Source organism: Polyergus mexicanus, unplaced genomic scaffold (genome assembly GCF_030449975.1).
Source record: "Polyergus mexicanus isolate NDT 795.1 unplaced genomic scaffold, iyPolMexi1.0 SCAF_1, whole genome shotgun sequence".
In the NCBI taxonomy this organism is placed as follows: Eukaryota; Metazoa; Arthropoda; class Insecta; order Hymenoptera; family Formicidae; genus Polyergus; species Polyergus mexicanus.
The window spans coordinates 11,831,307-11,859,256 of NW_027223321.1; the positions used below are offsets into that span (position 1 = coordinate 11,831,307).

The window sequence follows — 27,950 nt, forward strand, 5'->3', positions numbered from 1 at the left end:
CGGAAAATAGATTTGGATGAATTCAATTTTAATCTCATCATCCACACTTCTTTTCTCTTACATCGTATGTTTGATGTATTCTTGAAATTAAAATTTCAAATCGTCTCTTTACTTTCGGAAAAATCTAGTTGAGCACACTTGGTTAATATGGCATAAATAAAATTATCAAATATCGGGAGAAAGTATTTTCCTGATAATGTTTCGAAGCAGTAATCTCCTTCGTAGACAAGATAATGTTCTCTGTACGGATACGCTAGAATAAGATTTTCCCAGTAAAGTCATCATAAAATATTTATTCGTTAATAAGGGTAACGGTACAAGCCGCTTTTAGTAACTAATTTTATTAATAGCCATGTTCTCGCCGACCTCGCTCGAAGATCACATTACACTTTTCATTTATTCGCCATTACTGTTGAACTCGCGCGCTATTTTATCATAGCTTCGACAACACGTCGGGCCGTGTAAATTAATCTCCCGCGAAGTAATACGAAGCGAGGGTTACATGATTTATATAACGCACTCAGACCTTGCGATTCGTGCGCTGTCGACATTTGTTAGCAGTTACAATTTAGGAGAGTTTAGTATACAAACTTATATATATATATATATCCGCCGCTTATATCGAAACAGTACCGTCAAGACAGCGAGCGTATTGGCAATTTGTTTCAGCCATTTTACCAGACTCAGTTTCCCCTATTTTCCTTTAATTTGATCCCTCGTCTCGTTATGTACATTCCAGTAGCACCCATTTCACCCGCGGAAGACCCTTGCGAATATTGGTACGGGTACGTTCGATTCGACAAAACGACCAATTCACACGCAATTCGCATCCTTTACAAAATTTGATATAAAAACGATAAGCCGTCCCTATAAGAATTATCCGTTATGTTAATTTCTATATATAACACTAATATAGCGCACTATTTCATTTTTAGTTTTTCTAATTCCACGCGTCATTCCACGTTAATCCCATAAGTTAAGTACAAGCCTTTCATTAATTTCTCTTATCTGAAGCATTTTTCTCTTCTCTTTCTTCGACATTGAATTTTGCTCGCGATAGCAAGTCTTTGTTGGAAGACGCTCTGAAAGGACGATGTAACCGACGTCGAGATAAAAATTCGTACGTTGATGATAACACTTGTTATGTAATATTTCAAAGATGATTTATTATCCCATTTTACGCGATTAATATCCCTTTCGTGCTGGAGCACTTTATGCTTTATTCATCGATTAATACGGCGTGATATTCGTTTCGATGTTTCAGATATAATGCATAACTTTATTATTGATTTTGATTTACGGTCACATGTAAAGAAAGCGGGCGCAATGACTGCTTTCTATGCGTCGTTCTATAATACAAAATTTATAAAAAATTATCTGTTCAAATGCGATATCGATATCAAGCCCTTGGACGGGTTTGTCTCGCAAACGATCGACTCGGTCTTGAACTATCGAACGATTGCACGAGCTTCTTATTCCGCACATCGATTATATTGAATTGTGTATGAATTGAGAACAGTATTGCAATCGCTTCGTCATACATTGGTAGTATCGTTAAATATTATAATTCAACGTTACAACAACGTACAAATTAAAATACAACGTACATTAATTGTCGATATATAATTGCGCGAAAATAATTCAAACGCGATGCGTTTTTCGAAAAAATTCTTGATATCCCGAGAGATTATATATGTACGGTAAATTTATTTTAGATGCTATTATATTTCGACATTGCATATTGCATCTGAAAATTCGCTGGCGCAATTATTTGATATTGTTTCAGATATTAGTTTTGCGTTATCACAACGTGCTTTGTTCGCGCAAATTTTAACATCCGTTAATTTTAACGGTACGCAAACAAAGCGAAGGATAATATTATCTTTTGAAAGCAAAACCTTTCAAATCGTTGGCTATTGTCAAAACAAACATAGAAGTTTCGGAACGAATTACGTACGATCGCTATGAGAACTAAAATCGCGCTCTGATATATCAGTGTAATTTTTACAATCTTACCGAATTCCCATTTCGTAGCTCAAGGATTCGGAAGACTTCTTTAATGACTGCACGTAGATAGAAAACGCGATGAGAGAGCCATAAAGGTACGCCGTATATAATTACAAATATACCTATCTACGCGCGAATGTACCATGTCGGTCGATACGTATCTCGACCGAGACCAGGTACTCCGACGACAACACATTTAAATCGGATAGAAGGCTTGGAGGAAGGGGATTAGATAAATGATCTTGGAGAGAGAAGTTTAGCTATCGTTTGTAAAGCATATAACCCAGCACCGTGTGTTTCGTTACCTACTTAAGTAGACTATTATCGCAGCTGTATCGCAAACGGGAATGTTTTAATCGCGAGCTATGAGTGATTCCCTGCGATCTTTGAGAAAGAAAAAGAGAGAAAGAGGGAGAGATCGGTCTGCGCGATCTATCGAATATTAGGAAGCTGAGGACAGGCTGCGTCGTGCGCAAACGTTACGTCCTATCATGCGATTACGTTTCTTCATACGATTATTTATTATTTTCCCACATTTTCTGCCATTTTCTCTTTCTTGCGTTATTTTCCCCCTGTGGATCGAATGTTAACACATTTCCAACATTTAATCCGTTTAAACCTTTTGAAGATATTCGAACAAGATTGTGCTATTCAAATTCGTATTTTGTATATTGTTGTAAAATATTCTCTGTGATTTACAAAATGCTAATTAAATAAAAATGATACGATAAAATGACACGATATTTTGAAAGCGCAGTTATTGATAAAAAAATTTCATCGCCAGTATAGATTTTAATGGTTTAATCTCTGCAAATTGTATATGATTCTCTCACGATATTCTCGCCAGAATCTGCGGACTCACTCGTGGCGAGATAAGCCAACTCGCGTGATCTACGTCTACGCGTTACGAGTGACGAGTGTGAAGAGACTGGCGGCTGAGCAAGTTTTCGAAAAATCGGGATACCGTAACATCGGGAGATCTCGATATCGAAGGAATGATTCGGGAGACGGTCGCGAAATTGGGACTATTGAAAGTTTGAGCAAGCTGTCGGGCGCGACGGACAGCGAATCCAGGCAGTGAACGTAGGCCAAGAGTTTTAGGAGGAAATAGGGCAAACTAGGCGGCAACAAATAAGTGAATTTTACTTCGCGAAAGGTTATTTTGTATTTCGCTGCCCGTCCGTGTGCGTTGTCATTCTTGGCAAGATATCGATCATACAGGAAGTCTTCGCTTGAGAGCGAAACAAACAACGGTGGCACTCGTAATGCGCGATTCACGTAGAGTCACCGACCGAAAAAGTGCCCGTGAGAATAATATGAGCGCTTGTATAAATGATAATCCGTCATAACGTGACTCGCAACAGAAAAGAAAACATACGGATCTGTGGAGGAGTTGCGAAGGACTGAAAAATAAAAAAATGTCCCCTGATCTTTTAATAAATTTTTTTCTAATTCGCGTTTCATGATTCTCTTTGAGCAGTACTCTTCTTATATTTAAACAATATTTGAAGTTGACAATCTTCTCTGCTAGGATTCTCGGAAGCTCTCAATTTTATTCACAGAATTTCTGAAAATGTTAAATATAATTTTTATTTTTAAGAAATATTTTTCCTTTAATTAATCGAACCGATTGAGAAATCAACTCGATTACAAAAAAAAAATCCTGTTTCATTGTAAAAATGACGGTATGAAAAAACTTCATTACTCAAAAAATTACAGAATAAAGATCTCTTAAGCTTTTCGATTTGTTGTAAAATACAAACGGTGTTGCCTATTGTCAAAATTCATTTCTAATTCCTTCAGACATAATTTAGACTTTCGTCAAAATTAAACAATGTCGCCCCTATATCTAGGTAAATTCGAAGTAAAAACCGTGAATTGGTGTGATATGGAGTCGCTTATATCTGCATCTCCGGTTCGGAATTGTTGTCGTTAAACCATTCCGAGGCCCTCTGACTTTCCGTTACGCGCACGCTAAGTTCCCTCTCGGCGTATCGACTCGATCTCGTGACGGACGGGCCTCGTCTATGCTCGTCGAAGGAGGCGAGTACCTCCAATCTGTCGCCTCGCCTGATCGCTCTCGGTGTCGTTTCCACAGAGCTGGTGCCATCCTCCGCGGTCGCCCACGGTGGCAGACTGCCGGAAGGCATGCCCCAGTGTTCGGTAAATTCCGAGCCTGACCTGGCCAAGCTTGGTTGGCTGAGCGATCTGACCAGAGAATCCGCGCCCTCAAAGGAACTCAAGCTAGTCAGATCGTCCCGGTCCATCCGAGCAAAGTCACGGACCGTTATTTCGGACATCGATCTCAGATCGGCCTCGCTGCCGGCGCCGGCGCCGGCGCCTCGCGAACGAACAGAACCGCCTAATCGGCGCGGACGGCCTTGTCCACCGATCATAGTCGTGGTGGATTGTGATGTCTGCAGATGATGACTCTGAGTGCCTAAGGTGCGCGCCGAGCTGCCACCGTCGCTTTCGTACTCGTACAGAGTGGGAAGGGAGGATCGTCTGGACCTAGTGTCCCATTCCGATGATTTCGACCGTTTGTATCTCTGTCCATGATTTTTGCCGTGGCTGGAGGATGAAGTGGAGCCGGTGTGCGTCGACGGTGGGCTCAGAATACGAATAATCACGTCCCATTTCGCTGGCGGGAACAGATTGATGTATCTCGCGTCTTTACGTATCAGCTCGTAATCCTCCTTGACCACTGCCTCGGTTAGCAAAGTGCGTAGCGTGCTCTCGGTCGTGATGATCTCGCGCCACTTGACGCGCTCCTCGTCCGTCAGTTCGGTGGCGTAACGCGGTTCCAGGACGCGTGCCAGCCTAGTGTACCAGTTGGCGTCGGCATCGTCGAGGGAACGACGGGAAGCGGAGAGCGACGGCCTGCAGGGAATCTCGGCGCGCGTGGTGTAAGTCGGCTCGATGCTTATGTCCGGCTCGTAGTCCACGCCGGCGTTTAATGGCTCGTTCGTTATGGTTAAATTGGAAGCTGAACTGACATCGGAGAAGTTTTCCCATTCCGGTGGCGGAGGTGGCAGATCCTCCGTCGGATAGTTCCTGATGGTGATGTCCCATTTAAGATCTGGCGGCGGTTGAGGCTTGGCGCGATACTCGGTGACTTGACGAGAGTGACGCTCCACGTCCTCGATCGTCTTCTTTTCCGTGACGGTGCGCAGAAACACATCGTCCACTTCGTGGGTCGTAATCTCCGGACGGCGAGGCGCGACCATCTGCGGCTCGACCAGTGGCTCGGTCATCTCCCCGCGTAGCAGACGGTGTTCGCGATGCTGAATAGCGGTGTGAGTCGTGGTGGTGGACGTGGTCGGCGCGATGGAAGGCGGCGGCGGCGGAGTCGGTGCCAGGATGCTCGCCACCCGATACTTGGCGTGAGATGCGTCTGTCACCTCGGTCAGCGAGCGAGTTTCGGTGAGCTCGGTATTCAGGGAGGTGAGGGATCTCGGCCGGCGAATCTCGTGTTGCAAGGGCGATTGCTCGGTCGTCGGCGATGGGAGTTTCTCCTGAATCACGGTCGTCTCCCGCTCCGCCTGTTTACGCAGAATTCTCGAATAGACCGGAGGCGTCTGCTGTCGAGAGATGGTGGAAACAGAGGATCCACCACCCGGTGGTCCGTGAAGCTCGGGAACGTAGGAAAAGGTCGTCATTCGATAGGGTGCGCTTTCCAACGAGCGAGTAGATTCCTCTCTCTCCAGGATGGTCGTCAGATTTCTCTCGAGAGCGATGCTCGCCACGTCCGACTCCGATGGCAACGGGCTCGGCGGTGGCGGTGCTCTCTTCACTCTCATCTGTACGTCGAATTTGGGCTCGAGCGGAACGGCTACGGGGTGACGCGGTATCATGATTCTGGACGCGTTCGCGGCTGTCATCGAAGAGGTTTCCACTTCGGCGGCGACTGTCTCGGAATATAAGGAACTTGAAGTACGCATTTCCACCTGACGCTGATGCTGGATCTCGCGATGATCGACGAATGCCTTGTTGTCGTAAGATCCAGCGGAGGATACAGGCAGCGAACGTTCTTCGTCCACCTGTAGGAGACAGAGTCGATTTGTGTAAATCGATTGCGCATTTACTTAGAATTTTTCCGACTAAAAGGATATTTAGAAAAATGTCCTTCAAGTTCTTCGTATAAAATCATAAATTAATGCATATTTAGAATATATAACTATCGTTGAAGTTGGCGGCATTTTATGGTATATGTGATAAAATTGATATTAGGTGTCAAAGATATTACACAGTTTTTAATAATTCGTAGATTGAATAAATTAAAATTTATGACACACACAAAAGTTTGTATTCATAGCTCGATATTAAAAGGATTAATACGATATGAGATACGAGAGCGATACGCTCTTGTTTTATATTTGCTTAATAAGCTGAACGTTCGATCATCCGCCTTCGCCAACAATTATCGGGACTCACCTCGGAGTGGCTCTCGCTCGGATAATCGCTCGGTAACGTGTCCGAATGATCGATCACCAGATTCGCCTCACTACCGGAAGTGGACGCGGCTGTCGCGTGAAGAAGGGCGTGCGCGCGTGGTATCTTTAGGCCCTCGAACATGGTAATGTTGCTCAGGGTCGAGCCGGAAAGCTTCGTTATCTCGGAGCCGGTGCCACTCTCGAACGGATGTCGATGGACCACGCGGACGTTTCGGCGCTTCAGGCACATGTAGGAACAGCCGAGACCTAGCAGGAGCAGCGAGAGGAACAGGATCGCGCAGATAATCAACAGGATCTGGAAGCCTTTCAGCGGCGGTTCGGTGACCGGCGAGGGTGTCAATGTAGCCAATCTACGGATGGAAATCAAATTAGAGCGGAGCGGCAAATGTTCCGGAAATGGAAGAAGAGACAGTATAAATAACAACAACGTTATTCGTTCGACAAATACAGCGATATCAAATGAATCATCTATCACAGATGCTTAACGATTTAAATAGCAAAGGCGCGTGTTATCTCTCGTGATATTCGTTTCTTTAAATTCTTGTTTGTCTGAACGTTAATAATATACATTACGTATGAATTAAAAAAAAAAAAAATGAAGAAATTGAATTTAGTTATTCATAAATCATCATGATGATGGTAGTTGACGTCAGTCGCAAAATTTAGTGGCGTAATGATAGTAATCGATGGTTCTCTTGAAAGAAAGGACAACCGAGAATATTCAAGAACGACATCCATTATTTCGAGAATGTGATAAATTATTTTAACCACTTAAAAAGAAAAAATATCTCTCTCTCTCTCTCTTTCTCTCTCTGATTTAAAATTCGTTAAGTAAATAAATTAATATAAAAAATTAATATGCAGATATAATATAATGATCACTTAATAAATTAAAAATCTCAATATGAAAGTGAGAAAATGTTTCAAATTCCATCTTTGGTTTTTGCCAAACAACTGACAAATATATTGTTGCCGGTAAGCATTTTAATAAAGAATTCTTACATGCTCTCTGGAGGCTTTGGAGGTGCAGGCGCTACGGGTGGAGGATATCTGCAGACTATAGTGATAACCTCATCTCCGTCCATTTCTAATCCGGGATGAAAACGAACGACCACATTATTGGTAAATACACGCAGTGGATCCTGCTTTGTACCGCATCCTGAAATGCAAATTGTTTTCGTACGATGAAAAATTAAAGATTGATCGCGGTAGAAAAATGGGATAACTTTCTCGATCGAAACGCAACAAGTTATATGATCGTATAATTATATATCCGAATTAAAAAGAGAAATATTTCGTAAAAGCATTAATCGCATCAAAATAATCTATGAAACTGCATCAATTTTCAGAGATCGTTTTGTCCCTGCGTTTTGAATAAAAATATATTACATTGTTCTATAAAATTGTTTGATACGAATTAAATTTTACAATAGTTACACAACATTATTACATATTTATATACAATATGTGATTTACGTATTGTCAATTTTATGTCTTAATAAACAATTTATTTCTGACAGAATTTTACGCTTTTGTAAAATAAAAATTTATTCTATTTCATACAAGTAAATATCAAATATATAATACGGAACATACCCTTCAGAGGTAGTTCCAATTTAGCGGTGGTCGCGCCTCGTCCTTTGAATATGCAGGCGCTGTTGCGATCAAAATCGGCATAGGCAACTCCGTAGAACGGCTCCTCGAACTTGAGCTCGACTTCCATGCTACCCTGGCCGCAGTTTAAATAGGCCTTGGTTCGATTTAGAAATATAATCGGCGAGATGTCGTCCAGCTTGGTGACCTTGCCGTCGAGGACCGTGCTCGGCGGCAGTCCCGGCTGATATTCGATGCTGTTGCCTTGCGACGCATAGTTGCTCTGAGACAACGCAATCGGGATTGCCGCCCAGAGCAGGATCGTCAATTTCGGCAACATCTGCGACAAGAAATACGAGTGATCTCTACAGAAAACTGACAGCGAATATAATAAAAACGATCATTACACGGTATCAGATAATAGCGAGGACGTAATTAATCGCGGACACTTTGATCGAACAAAAAAAAGGATATTATATATTAAAAATAATTTTAATAATACTTTTAATTAGAAAATTTACACTTTTGTAGAAAAAATATCTTTCTATTATGAAATATGAATGCGTGTAGGTATTACTACGATATATATTTCTGATGATTGAAATATACTAAAAGTTATCATTTTTCATTAATCTTGTTAATCTTGTTGATTTAATAAATAGTTATTATATATTTTTATTAGCAATCTTATTATATTTTATAAAGATTTTATTATCGGAAAATTACGCGTTCGCAGTTCCTAATATACGCTGTTATATCCTAATATATGCTATAATAAATTTTAATGATAAGCGCGACATTGCATGTACGACATGTACTATAAAGGAATCATCGTGTTCTCGGGTATCATCCGAGAAGCACGAGGAAGCGACACGACCGTCCACATTCCCACGAGCAACTTCCAGAGAACGTAAATTTTCCTTCCCCCGTATATTCAGTCATTGTTTATACGCATCAAACTTTCTTTCGAACACAGATATATATATTAATAGTAAAACCAATAATAACTCAATGAAAAGATTTCTTCGTCCAATTTAAAAATCCAACTTTGTTTTCACATAATCCTAATTCAAGAGAGGTTTAAATTATATAGATATTTATATCTTTTCAAGAAATTAAAAGTTGTGATTTAAATATTTCCAATTTAATATTTACTAAGTAATGATTAATTTTAAATTAATTTAAATTATTTAAAGATTCTATTTTTATTTTAATATCGATCAAAGGATCTGTAGCCGAGAAAACAACGATTTTTAGTACACCCTGTGCAATATCTTGAAATGGCATGACCCATGAGTTAAGTCGCAGTCCTTTCCTATTCAACTGGAGCAGCGAAAGCCGTTATTCGTCGCGAGATGTAAAACGGATAAATGCAGATTATGTTATCTTCGATGTTTGTCATATCAATGTAAAATCCACGTCAGAAATGCCGCATCAAAATTCCGTTACTATAGACAAAAGTTAAACACGTTGAGTTCTGCAAGTTATGGATGATCAATCGCCACCGAGCGGTATAACGTTCATGATTCTTCCCGCATAACTTGGGGAAGCTCGCTTTTTATAAATTACAAAAACGAAGATGACATATCGCAAGTGTAACGATATGCGCTAGACGATTATAGCTGCCGCGGCCTCGAGAGAGCCTACTTAAAGATACTGTTACGTTTACCGCCAGTAATTGCATCGAGTAAACGTACAAATTATAGATATTACTAGTCGTATCTATAAAAATATCTCGTCGTGCGTTTCGTTCATGCACGATCGTACACCGGTATGCACGATAAACGCCACAGATGACGGTAAAAATATACTCCTGGTTAAAATACACTCGCGTGGAAACGCGCGAATCACTCGACTGCCATCATCGTTGCCGGCGAATTCACGATTCCGTTTGCTGAAAACCGGATAACGCTTAGCAAATCGTCCGTCGTTGGTTGTTCGCCCCGGTTGTGTATTTAGTAGCGCGTGAGAATCTCGCGAACGGTCCTCATCGTCTCGCCCTGCGAGCACTAACGTTCACTGCTACATTGAGCGAAAATACCAGAAAAAAAAATCGTCAACGGATATCATATTCGTCCATCTATTTGGAATATATTGTACTTTTGTTATTCGAAAAAAAGAACAGAGAGATTAGCGTGGATCAAACAACTTTAAGCGAGCAAGAATAAGAGACTTTTAAGATCGTTGCTTTTACGCGATTTGAAAAATAAGAAAGATGTAAGCAAAAATATAAAATAAAAAATAACAAAATATAAAATAACGAATAATAAAAGACGTATGAGAAAAGGCATCGTCGCGCTATAGATATGCAGAACGACGATTTAAAGATCGAGCCATCAAACACACACACACAACATACACACACAATAGTTAAGAATAAAAATAGATTCGAACAGCAATATTAATATCGATGGACGTCCTTACTTTTAAAAAACTACTACGGACCTAAATGCGCGGTGAGTGCATAATTCAAGAGTAATCGACGGATATGATGGGCTATTTATTAGTGCCAAACATCGCATGGGCTAGAAATAGTTGTATTAATTGAGTGTGACGCAATATACATATATAAATCACATTGGAAGCGATTAGTGAAACGTGTATTTCGAGAAACGTGTAACGAGTGTTATAGTAAATTATGCCAAAATAACAAGATATATATGTAGGCCGTTTCAGATTTATCGTTTCTTTTATCGACGGCGAGTTAATAAATTAATTTATCGTCAGCGAAAATTTGATGATTTATTTGTAATTAAAATAAAAATAATAAAAGAATATTCTTAACGCATACATTTTTACATAAAATATACAAAACAATTATTTACACGTAAATAAATAAAATATGCAAGTAAATAAATAAAATATTCTTTTCAAATAAATATTCTTAACACGTTTCAAACAGGGACGTATATCTTGACAAAAATAATCACCAGGAGATTTAATTCAATATTTACACGAGAGAGTAAATGATGGTCCATTTAACGCGTAAAAAAATAATTTCGTACTTATCAGATATTGTTACTAAACAACGTTCCGCGCATTGTATAAATTATAAACGATCGCAAGTATCCTTCCGTAAAATCGCAAAATGACGGATCATGGGACGGTTTGTTAAAGCTCGTCAAAGATACGACAGCTTCGTATTTATCCGGGGAGGAGCCACGTTCTCGAATGCGAACGCAGAAAGTAACGCCATGAGAAGTCTCATGGCGATTGTAACTATTTCCCGCTTCCTGCGTTTCCTTTCCCCGAACGTGCCATTCCAGCGAATCGCGCCCGCGGTTACTTAATTATTTAATTGATGCGCTATATATACATTGAAAAAGAAACAACAGTTAATAGAAAATAACTAAGTACGATTTAATTGGCGATGTTATACCGCGATACTATCAACCCATATCGTATTACAGCCGCATTAGCATATCGCGCACGAGGGGAGGCTGAGAATCGAAATAAAAAGAATCTCTTAACGCGCGGCGCTGTAAAGCCTGAGCGCTAAATCATATTACAGTCCCTTCGGTAATATTACACTTCTCCCAGTCTCCCGCCGGCTGCTGAGATACGAGGTACTCGTGCCATGCTTTAAGATGCCTATTACGCAAATAATTTTATAGCCCTTAATTATTTTCGTCCTCTTCGAACGTTTGTCTTTGGCAGTATCTCGAAATTGAAAATAACAATCCTGCTACTTATTAAGCTTCGATATAATATCATTAATTCTACTCATACGATATGATGGAGAGAATGAGTGCAAAAGTGAATCGCAAGGTAGGGATACGAATTATTCTTGTACTTTTAATGATATGAAATGAATGACAGAGAGAGATTCGCAGAATATATAAAATACTGTTTTATATATTGTTTTTCCCAAAACTTTTTTCGTCGTCTCCATCGAACAAATATTTTAATTTATTATATTTAATGTCCATGAAATTTTGACAGATATAAAGACGGAGAGGAAACTAATATTTTTATTTTTTAATTTTTTTTTTTCTTTTCTTTTAATCTGATACAATAAAAATATCTTGACTCGTTAACAAGAATCCTTCACACATTGCAAAATTGCGTAATGTAATACAATGCTATAGTAAATAAATTGCGAAGCTATTGTCTTCCTAAATCCACGATATTGCGAAGCATTGAAGGATAGTTGCTGCTGAGAAATTTGTTACGGTTCTTTCTTTCTTTCTTTGCCGGACACGGTAGCCGGCTGCATGAGGAAGTCGAGATTGCGCCAGCGGAAGGCCGGATATCAATCGCATCTTTTTTAATGGCCTCGCTGCTGAAAGGATAATGGCTATTCCAAAGGTATCGCAACATCTCTCAGTGACGCGAGAGGATCGAGACTGATAGACGAGCACGATACAATCGCGATAAAGTCTCGCACGTTGCATCAAAATGTAAGGGAATCGATCGTTATGGAAAGAGAATGACTCGACTCTTCTACCGTTAGAGCAAAAACTCGGCGATCCGTACAGGAAGCTTAAGACAAGGCTCCTCTCTCTATTCGCGGTTTCATTTATTCATAATTCGTAATGACAATCGCGCAAAAATATTTGGTCTAAGCAAAATTATATTTAATGACACGTGCCTCTCAATCAATGCTTCATCCTCGTACTCGCTCTCCTCATCGTATCGCGGAGTAGAATTAATGATATTGTCGAAGCTAGCGCGAAAATATACACGCGTTTATTAAATTTATTTCTCAGAGCGGAAACCGTCCGCGTACAAAATCGTTCTTTGTACATTTGCGTATTTGAATCGTAATCCAAATTTTTTTAACGTAAAATCATCCATGTCTGTGTCCTGGCTTTGTCATTTCGCGAGTGCGGATGCGAGCGAGGAAAAGGCGCGACAAATCGAAGGGAATATTTCGTGGTCGTTCTCTCTCTCTCTCTCTCTCTCTCTCTCTCTCTCTCTCCTTCTCTAACTATGACTGCCGACAAACTCGTGATGCAGGACCGCGAGCGAAGGAGAATCTCGGGTACGCTTCGATGCACTCGCGTTGCCGGACTGGCTGCACCGTTAGACCGCACCGCGATAATACGCGCTCCGCGGTATGACAGAGAGTAGCCGGTTATACTGATTCGGTTGCGCCGAGTGTCGTTGCTTATCCCCGAAACCTCTCCGCCGTCGCGAATTTTTCAACCCAAAATCGACGATATTGCGAATGTCAAGTATCAACGTAAACATTTTCCGCCAAATGCGATATCTCGAAAATTCGATCGCGGGAGATGACGTAACTCTCATTGTGCGATTAACTCTAATTTCTTTTCTACTTTTTCCTATTTATTATTTATTTATAAATAAAAAATTTGTTTGTATTAGAATAATTTTCAAATACATTTCAGCATTGCTTTTCGTCCCGCTTTCGACAAATTTTCTTCTCGAGTTGAGTTTACTCTTAAGATCGAGTATCGCTCTTGGAAATAATCGAGATTGATTTTATTTGCTCCCGTAATTATACTTATACGAGAATTGATGTCGAAAAATTTCCGTACGCGACAATTTACATTTGAAAATACATTATTAGACAAAATCGTGGGAATGAGAAAAGTAAAAAACAAGTAGACAATATTTTAAATTAAAGTTACTTAATCAGGATTCTGTCCTGACGTACATTACCTTCGACGCTTTAGCCGCTTACCGCTCGCAGATTCCTCGTCCCGGGTCCTCGTTCCTCGTTTCGTTAAGATTGATAACGCATGGCGCGCTGTTCTGAAATACCAAAATAACACGACGGGAATTACTTTAGCGAAAGTTATCTCGGCGAAGCCGTGAAATATGCGGACATCGCGACAAGACGCGCGCGCGACTACGATTGACGACTAATAATACACAGTGGTTACAAATCCGCGACATGTGCTCCTGCGTGGCACGCAAGGGTGTAAATATTTGTGGTCGTCTTATACATATATGAATGGGGGAAACAAAATAGGGGAACCGAGATCTCTTTATAAGGTGTTTCGTACAAGTAGAGTATTACACTAGTATTATATATCATATTAAAAAAAAATATGGACAGATCAGTTTTATTTGTCAAAAAATAAGCAACTTTGTGCAATAAAAGATGCTTATTTTTTTGACAAAAAATCCGCTAGTATTTTTTATATATAATACCAATCTATATTATATTTATATCCAATATGCTTTGTTTTGAGACAATCTAATGGTTGTCAATAATTCAGTTTGAGCTGTTATTCTAGAGGAATGAATTAACGCGATCCATAAATCACAAAGTTAACAGGAACTTCTACCGGTATGGATTAGTCGATCTGAGAGCATCGAACCGGATCGTTATATAGCGTGCTTTAGTAGCTTCCTTATATTCGGAGTAATTAAAGAGATGCCTATTTTTCTACCGAAACATATTATTACCAGAAATACATAATTAACATCTCTCATCGTTACGCTGTGTTTCTAACATGTACTTCGGAATTCTTTATAGCCCCGCGAAAGGGCTTTTATTAGACTGTACTCCATAATTGCATCTGAGAATGTGCGCTCCACGATACCCGAACGTAAAGAGAAGAAGACGAGACTCGCAATGGGGTAGATGAAGCGTGAGATTAAAAAGGTACCCCGAAAGATTTATGGAGAGACGCCTCTCAGAAAATATTAACCGTATCAAATTTTATTCCTCGCCGTTGTCCTCGGCGCGAAAGGAAAAAAAAAAAAAAAAAAAATACATTGGCTTTGTTCCGAAGATGCGCGTTCTAGGAACAACAAGAAGATGTTGCAAATTCTTAAAGTTAAAGGCAACGTCAACCAGATTTAATATAACTTTTCCGCATCTCGTCCCGCGGCACACTTTTCTCTGGTACACGCTCGACGCGTAATCGATTCTTCCATGACACAATACGATGATGCATCGCTAACCTTGGCCGCTTCCTGTCACACAAATACACACACCCGTAGATACAAATATACACAGACACACCCGCGGATCTATTGACACAACTATACGACCAATTTTCTTAGAGTCAGACCGCACTGCACTCGCTCACCGATATTCCTTTTGGACGATGGCACGTGAGCGTCGTACCGATTACAAGACTCAAGAGTAACATAGCTACATATGCGATTCGAATACGTACGCTTCTACATGTGTATACGATCGTGTAAGCCGCGCGGACGTGCTCGCGCTTCGCGACGAGGAGGATAATGAGGATTGTCAGCGAAAGAATTCGCAAAGGCTTTCGATGACGGTCAGATCGAGAGATATCCCACGCGATTTTATCGCCAACACGATCCTACATCGCATCGCCTTGGTCGTGGAATATAAACCGAATAATATGTATAGGATGCTTTAGAAATTGTGACTTTCTCGAAATATTAATGATTGAATTATCACATTGAGCGAAGAGGAATCTTTAACATTAGTAAAGATTAAAATAACAGATCTTTTTAAAAATGTTGGAAATTTAATAAATTTTTCCTCACACACATTTTAATTGAATTTATAAATATATATGTGAAAAATATGCAGATATGCAGAAACCTTTTCAGGTCGACCAATCGTGACTTTCAATGATGATCTAAATACAAATTGCGAGAGAGAATAAATTTCAGAAATTGCGAATAAATGAAAGAGATATTACCTTTACTTTTTATAATTTCAACATTAATTTGCATTTTTAGTCATATATGTAAAATTAAAGTCTCTTTTGCAAAAGAAAAATCTAATTTTAAATCTTATGATATTGCACACGTCTATAGCACAAAGAATTTTAGATTTTCAAGAAAATCGCTCCGTGCTCGGGAGAAAGTTGATCGTTTCTCTCTCGGAGAAAGGCATTTTATGTCAGCTGCTGCTAGGAAATTTGATCATCTTAAATTTAATCTGCAACGTGAAACAAAATAAATAAAGCTTCCAATTAATATTTAGGTAAAAAGGGAGATAAATTTAAGAAACGCTCCTATATACATACATATACACACTGATATAGTCGTGGAAGGAAAATATGTTTATAGAATTTGCGTTCTCGAAATATTATAAATTTTCTTTCTTATTCAAGCAAAACACGATTATTCAAAGTTGGAGCGGAAAATGTGTTTTGAGCGAAGATAAACTTTAACATTAGTAAAGATAAAAATACGTAATAGAGATTTTTTAATTTAATAAATGTTCTCCCACATATATTTCATCTGAAGAGACTTTATAAATATATATATGTGAAAAATATGCAAATATGAAGAAACTTCCTCAGGTCGACCGATGGCGAATGAAGTATTACTACAATATTGAAATAACATGGCGCGTGTATCTCTCAGAAGTAAAAAATAATTTCCAAACTTTTTTTAACGGGATATTTTTAATCAATGTGACAGTCCATTATAACGTAAAAAGAAGGCGATGCATTTAAAAAGGAATGAAAGAATGTTAAGAATGATCATCTCGATAACTCGCATCGAAATAAATCACGCACGCGTCCTAATCATTCGTTCTCGTGCGATTTTCCTCTTAAAATAATTCCCCGAGCTATTTAAATATTTAAAGGTTTACGTGTCTCTCGTCGAGTTTATTTCTGCTAGGAAACGATGACAAAACTTTTCTCGTAATGCTTGTAAACACGTCGCCGGCGAAATTACTCACGGATGTCGGTGATGCAGCAATGGGTGACATATATTTTTCGCGAAACTATTACATAAAAAGTATCATTGACGATGACAATTCGCGTGGAATAAAAAGAAGAGATGCGCTGCATGTTTTATTACGTCGGATACATTTTATTATTAAAAGAGGGAAGGCACGTAGAAATAAGGGGAAAGAATGACAGATGTTTTTATATCTCTGCTTGCGCTGATCTTTTCAGAGATTGTGAATGGAAGGATTCATAAATCACGGCAGACAAGTATATATTCGAGACAGTAATTTAGGTGAAACAAAGCGACGACAAAACAACAAAGAGATACATATCTATAATTTCATTATAATTTTTTTTAATGAAAAAAGAATTTTTTTTTTTTTTTGAAAAAAAAATAATATATATATATATTAAGAAGAACTGTCATATGTCTTACTAATGTTGATTGATAATAGAAAATATACAAAATTAAAAAAAGAAAAGCCAAACAGCTGTCGTTACGATTCGGAAGTTAGTAACACTTGATCAGTGCTTATTCGTGTCTCGAGAGTTCATAAATTTTTCTCGTGACAGAAAGGCTCAACTCTTGGCAGAACGTGGTAGAAAATAACGTGCTTGAAAAATAAGACTAAATCGATAAAACTATTAAGAAAAATATTAAACAGGAAATAATACGATCGCGATGCTAATATTTATGAAATAATATTCATAACTTTTGAAATTAAAGCAATTTTTTTTTTCTTGTAATGTCTGTAAAGTGACATAGCTTAAAATTGAAAGAAACTGTGTACCATTCTTTAAGAACAGAGTAATAGACGTTCAAGAAAATCAAGTAACACGCACAATTTTTTTAACGATGATATATGAAAGCGTGTAATATTAATAGACATAATATATATAATACAATATATTCTAAGGATTGCTTTAATAGATTTCAACTTCTTTTTAACATTATCTCCTAAATTTATGAATCTTTTTAAATTTCTAAATTTGTTTTAACTAATTTAAATTTTTAACCATAATTAAAATTTTTTTAAACTCTACAAAGGAACGTTAACTAAAAGATAACGAATCTACAGAAAATTCTATAGAAAGTCGTAATATCAACTTATTTTGTCAAAGTCAAGTTCTATAACATCTTCCTCTCTAATGACATTTCTTCAATCGCTCGCGTTCTTGGAAGGGAAGTATGACGTGAACGCCTAGTCACGCCAAATGTCTCGATGCCTTCCTGCGATCGAGCCTTTAAAGTCGAACCAGTATCCGAAGGAGACAACGTTGCGATCTCGTTGCGCAAAGTCTCGACTTTCACTACTGACCGCTGCCGTCGTCGCGCACGGATACGCGTGCGCGCGCACGTGCGTGCATCCTTGTGAGCCGCCGCCTCACACGCACGGGAGAGCGCGCGCGAGAATTGCGCTCCTTGACGTGCATCGTTGAACGCACGAAAAGCAAAAGATACACGTAACCGATGGATTAAAGGACCGAGAGGAGAAACGAGGATTATCGCAGCCTCCCTAGTCCATTCATAATATGTTGAATTGTATACCTCCTTGATTAGTCACTTTTTGCGATACTGGCTTTCAAAACTCGATTTTTTTCCAATATTTGTCCGGCCGGAATATGAGAAGAATGATTAACTTGAAATGGAAAATAATCATATATTCGCCCGTATATATCGGATTTGAAACAGCAAATGGATGATAAATGTCTGCTGTTTATAATCTCTCTTTTAAAATATCAAAAATTAAAAAATGTGTAGCAGTTTTTAATGAAGAAGAATTTTAACGTATATCGTGTTATTATGAGAGATGAAAAATATATATAAATAAATCATTATTTGTTATTATTAAAGCGAATTTATATTAATCTTACTCGATTTTCATGTTCAGGACATAAAGATTGAAAAACTTGATAAAAAAAGATAAAAATTAAACGCATGAATCAGTTCAATAAAGTATTATGTAAATGACACATAGATAGAAAAAACGATAAAATATCGTCGTCGCGTTGAGAAAATTCGCTGTCTGCGAAAAACGAAGGACGGAGTAGGTCAATCGGATTAAGGGAGCACGATAAGAAAAACCTCACGGATTATTCTGAGCAAGTAGATTACAATTTCCTTGTTCCAGAATCGTTGCAGCCGCGACTTCTTTCACTTACAGTGTAAAAACAAAAATTTATAAAAAAAAAATCGCATTCCGCGATGTGTGATAATACACGATTTTTTGTATGTATTTTGGTATATATTATATATCATATATATTACACACACATAAGAATTGCCGTGTAATAATCGCATAGATCGACGCAAATCTTGTCTCGTGCCCTGTCATGCGTCAAAGAAACGGATATACAAACGGGATCAGGCAGGAGAAAAAAAAAAACGAAATATCAGAGTGCCACGGACAGCTGCGGACTGCCTCGCTACAGCCATGGATTATAGCGATCGGACTTTTGCTATTGCGAAAGCATGTTTTAACACAAAGTGAATGGTGCAGAGCTACGTCACGGACTTGTTACAGAAAAAAAAAAAATGTAATGCACTTTTACGATCGTTGATTATACAAGCCGAAAGATTCCGACGTAAAAGTTGAGCCGGTTTCGAACGGAAAATTCCGTCATAATCATTTTTCACTGACTTGCATATTTGGGACAAAAGTAGATGACAAAATTGAATTTTTCTTGCTTTTTTAGTTTACCAAACGAGTTCACTACACAATATGTTTAGCAGGATGATAAATGTTAATAAATCTAATTGTTTTATGAGTAAATTTGATTTATATCTTTAATAAGATATAATTAATGAAAGGATATATACAAATATGTGTATAATAAAGAATATTTATATATTCACTTCTATTAATTTTTATATAAAACTATCAATTAAATTTAATTGAGAGAAAAATAATAATTGGAAGAAAATTGACATTTTATCGTTTAAATCCGAAAAATGAAATATATAATATCATTTTTGCCAAAAAAGTGATTTTTCAAACACATATACATTTATAAATAAGTTATTACATAACAAATGAGGGCAAAATAATAAGTAATAATATTGCAACATCATTAAACGTAGAACCTTGCAATTTTATATATTGTAGTTTGGATTATATAGATTATATTATTTGAATTATGACACAACCAAACGGAACATTAACTTAAAATAGCGAAATTATAAAATATTATCGTGTCAATAAGATTTGTATAATAATCGCCAAAGACAAAGATGCTTATTATCGCAACTTTTGCGCAGTAACTATTTTTCGTGCATCTTTTAAATGCATATTGCATAATGTGCTATTAGAATCTATCATGATGATTATACGTAGAAAGTCGTTATTATGTGCAAATCATGATATTGTAGTTACACCCATCTTTGTATCTAAGAATTTCATTGCAAATATTTAATTCATGAGCATTTGCGTAATGAAAATCATTTCGTTAAAGTTTGCAATACATATTACTGACACTAAACAGGCCTGCAGAAATAACTACGCATATATGCAAAACGATAAGATTGCGAGAAAAAAAGAACATAGAGACTTGAGTCAAATAAACAACAGGAGAACTGAAAAACATTGCAGTCCCATAATTTTTACGAAAAATTCCGCGTTGTTTACTTTTTTTTTTTTTTAATATTTTATACATACAATGTGTAAATTATATTTTATTTTTACGTATAAACTAATAAAATATGATAACGATTGCTCTATCGTCGCTCGATATTTTTGTCGGATCTCCTCTTTTTCTCTTTCTCGTTCTTTGTTGCTCCTTTTCATGAACACCCGTTCGCGAAAACACAACTAATTACGATCGAGTTAATTACTAGAATACAACGATCGCATGCTACTTTGAACGGCACTCTTGCTACGTTAAACGCGCACTCTATTATACATATTACGACACATTGGACAATATCGCGAAAATTACGCTCGTTCAAAAACGTTTTACTCGATACTCGAAAATTAAAGATAAATATTCACAGAATGCAATATCCGAAAATATATATCGTTGCTTTGCTGATTACGTGCGATATAGATTTCAATCAAATAAATCACATAAAATACACAGTTTCAGTTTTAGTTTATCGATATATGGTAGTATAAACGTGATGTTTTATACGGTTGACAAGTATATTAAAATATCTGTGTGTGATTAAGAATAATTATATTTATTAATTCAATGCGTCGCATTGCCATTCGGCTGGAAGTCGATCTATTATATACGCGATGCTTAACCAAAAGCGAGAAATTTAGAAATAATTCCTGCAACTTTTCTCCCGACATCGCACGATATTACGCGAAATTAATAATGGCTGATTACAACGCGATAATCATGAGAATTAATTGATCTCGGAAATTTATTTGGGAATTTTTATACGATTAAATCAATAGATGTAAAATTGATGTATCATGACATTTCGATACTTTAATCGAGTCGTGTATTATTCGTTTTTTGCGATGTATACCTTTGTGTATGTTGACATTGTTTACGTACGGTCGACGTGTTTGTCATTCGTGTCGCGCGACTCGAGCGGAAAGGTAGCAGCGAATTGATACTACGATCATTTTTAATATCACAAACACAATTATTCTCTCATGATTATTCATACACCAATTAAGAATGATCAATTTGTGCGATTAATTAATTCCTGCCGTTGTAGCGTCTTGATTAGCCATTAACTCGATTTGCGTGCTCGATTTATTGCACCGTAAAATCAAGAGTACTTAACAGAGATTGACGCATGAAATTAGCGTGATTCTCAAATATCGAATGAGCAAATAATAGCAAGCGTTATTTTCGCGACGTTTTCCGATATGTCGCAATATAATAAAGCGTATTGTATGATTAATATCGGTTGGAGTGCCATCCAAAATACCGCGCGATCGTATTCTAGTACGAACGCAATCTTGATCAACCGTGTTTTCGCGAGTGAATATTCAGTCCTATAAAGGAACAGCAAAGGACGAACAAGAGAGGAGAAAAAGGCCCGGGGAGGGGTCGGACAGCGGTGACGTGAGGAATAATTTATAATTCTTATTTAATTTATTTATTAATTCTGTGTGAAATTATTAATTATTGTATTCATATTTAAAATAATTATCCGTTTTATACTAATAAAAAATTTTAAATTTTTATTTCGAAAATACTTAAGGTATTTAATAAAAAATTTTTTTAAATAAATACCTTTTTATATATAAAGATACAATTTATATATTTTATATAAATAGATAAGATATTTCATCGTTATTTAAAAGATTTTCTAAAATTATTTAGATCACTTGTATAAGAACTAGATTTTTTAAACTATATTTTATAAAAGTTTTATATCGATAAAAAAATTTTTGTCAGAAATTGTATCACTTTTTTTATTTTTGTGAAAAAGATACGTGTAAAGAATTTTCAATTGCGCATAGTAATTATTTTTGAAATATTAATTATTTTTTAGATAATGCTTTAATTTAAAAATATTTATCTTTTACAGATCAACGTAGTATATTACGATATCCGCTGTTGCGCATCCTATTGGTGAGTGCTAAATTATGTTTTATTTTAAATTCAAGGTGATGGATTTGTAATATTAGATGCAACAATCAAATATTCCACATTATTTATTCTTTTATAAATTGCTTATTATTTATATATCTCTAATTATTATATCTTATTATTTGTATCTCTAATTATTCTTATATCAAAAGAAAAAATATTACAAATTCAAGTTGATAAGAATGTTATAAACAAATATATCTTATGAATCCGTACAAAAAAAAAAAAAAAAAAAAAATACATTGCTTTAAAATAGATAGATTGAAACGGATTAGTATATAAATATTTAACTTTGCAATACATATATTCATAATATGAATTTACGTATGAAAGATTAAAAATGTCTGATAAATTATTCCTACATTTGAAGATTCTTTAAAATCTTCCGCTATAGAAAAAATAGTACTATTTAAAGGAGAGGGTACATTTTAATTTTCTGAAAATTAATACAAGGACCCCACAAACTTGTGGTCCTTTTCCAAGTCGAACATCGCGAGTTCTGCTTGATTATTTAATTGATTTCCCGACACGATTTCCTTGGTGAGAAACACGCGCACATCCGCACCTATATGCGAGACGCGTAAGCGGCAGTGAATAAAGCGACCGTGCCCTGTACCAGTGACGTCATCCTCGCCGGATTCAAGATGGCGATCGCGTATTCACCAGGCGAAATCGACAACGAGCAACGGCGGCGGCGGCGGCGGCGGCGGCGATTTCAGGACCGGTTTTCGAGAAGGCGGTACTACCGCCGCCGTCGCCGACGCCGTGTGCAATTTTTCGTCGTTTTACGGGCCGAAAAACCGAAGCTGCGCGTCGGTTACCCTGCCTATGCAAACTGCTACGGCAAACATTCTCACTGCGGAGATCCTTAATTTATGCGAGATGTTCGTAGTATCTTCTATTTCCTTTCAAATACAATACAATTTCTTTGGATCGATACGCATCAATTTAAAGAATATTTGGAATAATTAATAAATTTATAATTTTAATCTAATCACATTATACAAAAGTCTAAAAGACGTCTCTTAAAGATGCGCGCGTTAATTTCAAATTCAGATATTTCGTTGAAATAAAAAATTTAATTGCGAAGACTTTAATTAAAAAATAAGATTTTATTTTACAGTTGTCTGAAGATTAATTCGTTACGCTTAATTCGCGAAAGTTCGTAAATTCTCTTAAACCGTTGGTACACATCTTGAAACTTTTGTTCGAGAATGATTTAATACAGCTGACAATGAGAGACGCAAGATAATTCGTACTTATACATAACAAAGAGAAATACGAGGAACCTAAAACATCTTATATACGATCAAAAGCAGAATCTTATTCGGATTTGACTTCGAATGAGACTTTACGGATCGACGATCGTAAAATGGCGAGAAATAGTGACGTGACGGCTATACTTAAAATCCCCCTGTTGAAGAGAATGCGACGCGAATCCTATCCCTACGAAAACAACGATTTCCCACGTGTCGACCTACGCGATTTTGCATCGCTGTCGTAAATTTTGCGCGCATCGCATTACAAATTGTCCAGTGATCTCGATCGAGATATGGAATAGCGCAGATCTATGAAAACTTATATATGATCCGGAGTATTCGAATAAAGATGAGAGCGCGTGCGACGAAACGATTCTCTCGGCGATGGATTTACGTGAACGTATCGTTCTCATTTACCATCTTTGTGTCGTCGTAAAATTTTCTCGACCGACTAATTCGAAAATCGATACAGCCGCCATCGAGTGACGCGCGCGTTCCCTCGCATGCGTAGCGGTGCGTATCCCGTTCCGCGAGACACGCGCTTGTCGCATACACGCATCTTTCGCGTGAGGAATTGTAGCAGCGGATATATCAGTGGCGTAGAACAGTGTTTTTCAAGCTTTTTTTTTTTTTTTTTTTTTTTATCAAGCATCCTATAAGTTTATCTTGAGAGCGTGGGCGCGTTTGAAAATGTTCAGTGTCGAGATATTTTTCATTTATGTTATTTTCTTAACATATAATAATTTCCTGAACATTTTAAGCTGTAAAACGATTTTTAGTTATGTCTACAAAGATGTTTAATATTTAAAAATGACGTGAAAAAAGTTTTCTCTGAAACGCTCTTCCATAAAAGCACGTTTTTTAATTTTTAGAGACTCTTTTTCTTAGAAACTAGTGATCTAATTACTATTATTTTGTTGAATATCTCTGTTTGGGAGGGGAATTTAAACAAAAGTTATACTTTTATCACAAAACGAACATAGTTTAAGATATAATTTAAGAAAAAGTTTATTCAAAAAAAAGCATCGATTAAAATTTAATCAAACATGAAAAAGAGTGAAAAAATTGTTTGAATATGTTAATTCTAGTATTGAAAGAAAAGGATATAAATATACATAATTTTGCCGCATAATTTCGCAACCGCCTCCTCATCATAGTTCATTTATAGACACTTTTATTTACGAAGCAAAAAATAACGATAGCGGCGAATCGATGTTATTTTAAACACGTACGCGCGGAAGAGTCTACAATGATATTGCGATGGCAATTGAAAAAAAAAAAAAATCCAAATTAAAAAGATATATTATTTTTAATATGAGAAGACAAGGATATTGACTTGACGTGAAAATTATTGATGCCACGGTGACGGTACGCGCATTGTAAACTTTCTTCGTGCAAGGCAGCTTCCGGACTACCGTATTGATATACGATGACTCTCGAGTCTTTTCACAATACGCGTCGCTTAAACTTTCGAACGTCGATCGAATGCTCTTGCTTTTATGATATTGCTTTTAGTCCTCGCATGGATCATCGCGATTGTTGAATCACGACATCGATCCTTGATTCATTCATCAAGTATACGCTAAAGCCCGCATGCCGCGCGAGACATCGACTGCACATTTAACAGTGCAAATGTTGATTACGCAATCCATTGATCAATTATTGTACTGATCGACAATCAAATAGAAGGGAACAGTCGGCGAGAATACATCGAAAAGGATCCATCGTAACGATCGAACGCTTCGCGATTCACGCCCTCGCCTCTACGATCCCGAGAATACCTACTTGCGATTTTCAAGCAAACGATCGATATCGATACTAGCTTATTAATCCTTAACCGCCCACGTGGCGCTTGTCAAACGCATCATTTCTTCGAAATGATGTAATATATATTTTATTATCCTTATCTGCGTTTTTATTTTTGCGTGGACAAAAATCAAGTTTCACTTTTTAGAATTTATATTGAACTGTCCAAAAAAATTTTGCTTTGACAGTTACATGATTATTTATAAAACTGAATTTCTTTTCATATTACATGGCACACACATTGTTCGTTTCGCGTTAAAGCACGTTGAAATTAACATCGTCGTCTATCTCACTAATTCAGACTAGTTTAGATTATTATTTGGTATTAAAATAGGGGTGGAAATTTTTGCATCTTATACCTGAATTTGTTGTTACGTGTATGAATTAAATAGCATACGCGATACTCTGATTTCTTGCTGCCCAGATAAAAATTTTGATCAAAGGAATTAATATCTCAAATCCGTTACAACAGTAACTCGCGAAAGGTCGATACACTTGCTGCGAAGCTTCAATACAACTCGCAAAAGAGAAAGGAGAGAAATAGAGAGAGAGAGAGAGAGAGAGAGAGAGAGAGAGTACATACAAGATACTCAACATATTTTTCATCCATAAAAGTAGATGGTCAATTTTACGGATTAGCTCCATCGTGTTTTTGTCTCCGCATCTTATTGCTCGGAACATAAATCATTCTTCACGCACGAAGTTGAAAAAAAAAAAAAAAAAAAATGGAAATCGCGCGAACGCATTGGTGTCTCTTTCTACTCCCCGACATCTACGCATTAACGACAGTGTTTCGTTACCAAAATTGGCGCAATGGAGACTCTCAGTCGGATCGCTTGCTTTCTTCGTATACTCCTGCAACGTCGGCAGGCGCGAAGGTCAACGAGTCTTGTACGTGAGCGGGGAACGCCTATGGGGCGCGGGGCACCGGCGCGAGGCTTACTCACGCTCGCAAAATTGCTACCGGGCCTGCCCCCGCGGGATTCATCTCCCCCATCCGTAGTTAATGAGCGCATCTTTCTTCGCTGACAAGTCGATGACCTCGCATCGAATTCTCCTCGGCAAGCCCGCCGCGACCGTATCGCGAGACTCTCGCTCGACTCGATTCATCCCGATTCATGTACTGTCAGCGTTGAGATCACCATTGGACGCGACAAACGAATGTAAAAGTGAGCACGAAAAAACGGCCGTTTTGAAAGAAATCAGCTGGAGGTAGCCGCGAATCGCGAAATGAATCCATCGAAATTCCTTTTCGTCGAGGAATCTTCTTCATCGTATGCAACCTCCTGCTCTGTCTCTCTCTCTCTCTCTCTCTCTCTCTCTCTCTCTCTTCTTCGCTGTATGAAATTGCGCGTACAAAGTTCACCGGTCACAGCTGGAGGAAATCCGCACGAGTGAGAGGGGAGCATCGGTCTTTCTATTTATAGAACTTAATATGCTTCCTCTAACGAGAAACTTGGTACTCGGCGCGAGAAACCTCGTGACGTTCGCGTTGTCGATGAAACTCTGTATCGCGGATATTCGTCCAGCGTGTCCGGTGACGAACGGGTTACATACGGAGAGCGATAGTAATACACGTGTCGTCTCCTACCTCGTCGCCTTCGTTGCGTGCGGGGGTGGCCCGAGGGGTGGGGCGGGGGGCGGACGGCGCCTCTCGAGGGAGCTGCGTGCGGCCGATACGCTCCTGCCCGGGAATCGCAGGCAGGTAAATATCGTCTAGTGCGATCGCGCGACCACGACTGAGTACATTCTCCTGAGAGAGCGTTTCACCTGCGACGACGGAGCCCCCCGTCGGCGGCCTCGGCGCAAACTGAACCCCGCCACCTTTTCCTCCTCTCCAACTAGCGTCGCGATTGCGTCGCGGCCTCGCGGCCGAACCTTACGCGCGTCCGTCCTTATATCTGCCTACATATACCTACGACTGTATCTCCCGTACACATATTCGGCCCACCCACATATTCGCGCGCTCATGGCGCGGTATCGTCCGATGGATGTCCGGGAGATTCGCCCTCTCGACAAATCCGTGGGAGGCGGAACATCCTTTTTCTACGGTCAACAAGGGGTCCGCGGACAGGTGTGATGATAGGGCATTAGACAACCGAATGGGCTATCTTCCTTTTTCATCCTTATATATGAGCTCCGATCTATATAATTTCTCGTTTGTTTATAAGGGCGGCGTCTCTTTCTGAAGAGGAGAATTGTAAATCGAAGTAATCGTAATTTATTTTTTTATTTTTTTTTTTTTATGCGAATTTTTGATCGATAACGCACGCTGTCTTTTGCTCGATGGTTGACAAAAATTGTGAATTAATGTACATGTCAAATTAAATAACATCCGGAATATTTTAATAGAAGATTTATCAAGACAATTAATATATGCAATTAATATATTATATTATAGTAAAGAAATATTTATTTATTTAGTGCCATCAAAAACGAAACGAGTCGATCTTTAATTAAAGGCAAATGGATCAGCTCTGAAAGCGACACACCCGTGTCAAAACAATTTCTCGAAGACATGCTAGCGTTTTGCGATATATACGCATTTAAAAGAGTATTTTTAATACTAGAGAAAGAGAGAGAGAGAGAGAGGCTTCTCAACCGACATCCGTTACTCGAGATGTGTGGATTTGATGTCCTCGGGCGACATACGGGATGCGAGCGCGTCTTCCAACATCCAGCAAGCTTAG

The 27,950-nt window shown here is 38.1% G+C and overlaps 1 protein-coding gene across 1 annotated transcript; it reads right to left on the reverse strand.

The window, feature by feature from the left end:
* Positions 1–273: 273 nt before the first annotated feature.
* Positions 274–26,998, reverse strand: Pot (papillote). Its single transcript, XM_070299744.1, has 6 exons — positions 26,852–26,998; positions 13,680–13,772; positions 8,058–8,394; positions 7,464–7,620; positions 6,442–6,811; positions 274–6,047 (listed from the first exon to the last, which is right to left on the reverse strand). The coding sequence occupies exons 3-6, from the start codon at positions 8,392–8,394 to the stop codon at positions 3,906–3,908; spliced, it is 3,006 nt and encodes a 1,001-aa protein (XP_070155845.1). The 5' UTR covers positions 13,680–13,772; positions 26,852–26,998; the 3' UTR covers positions 274–3,905.
* Positions 26,999–27,950: the final 952 nt, after the last annotated feature.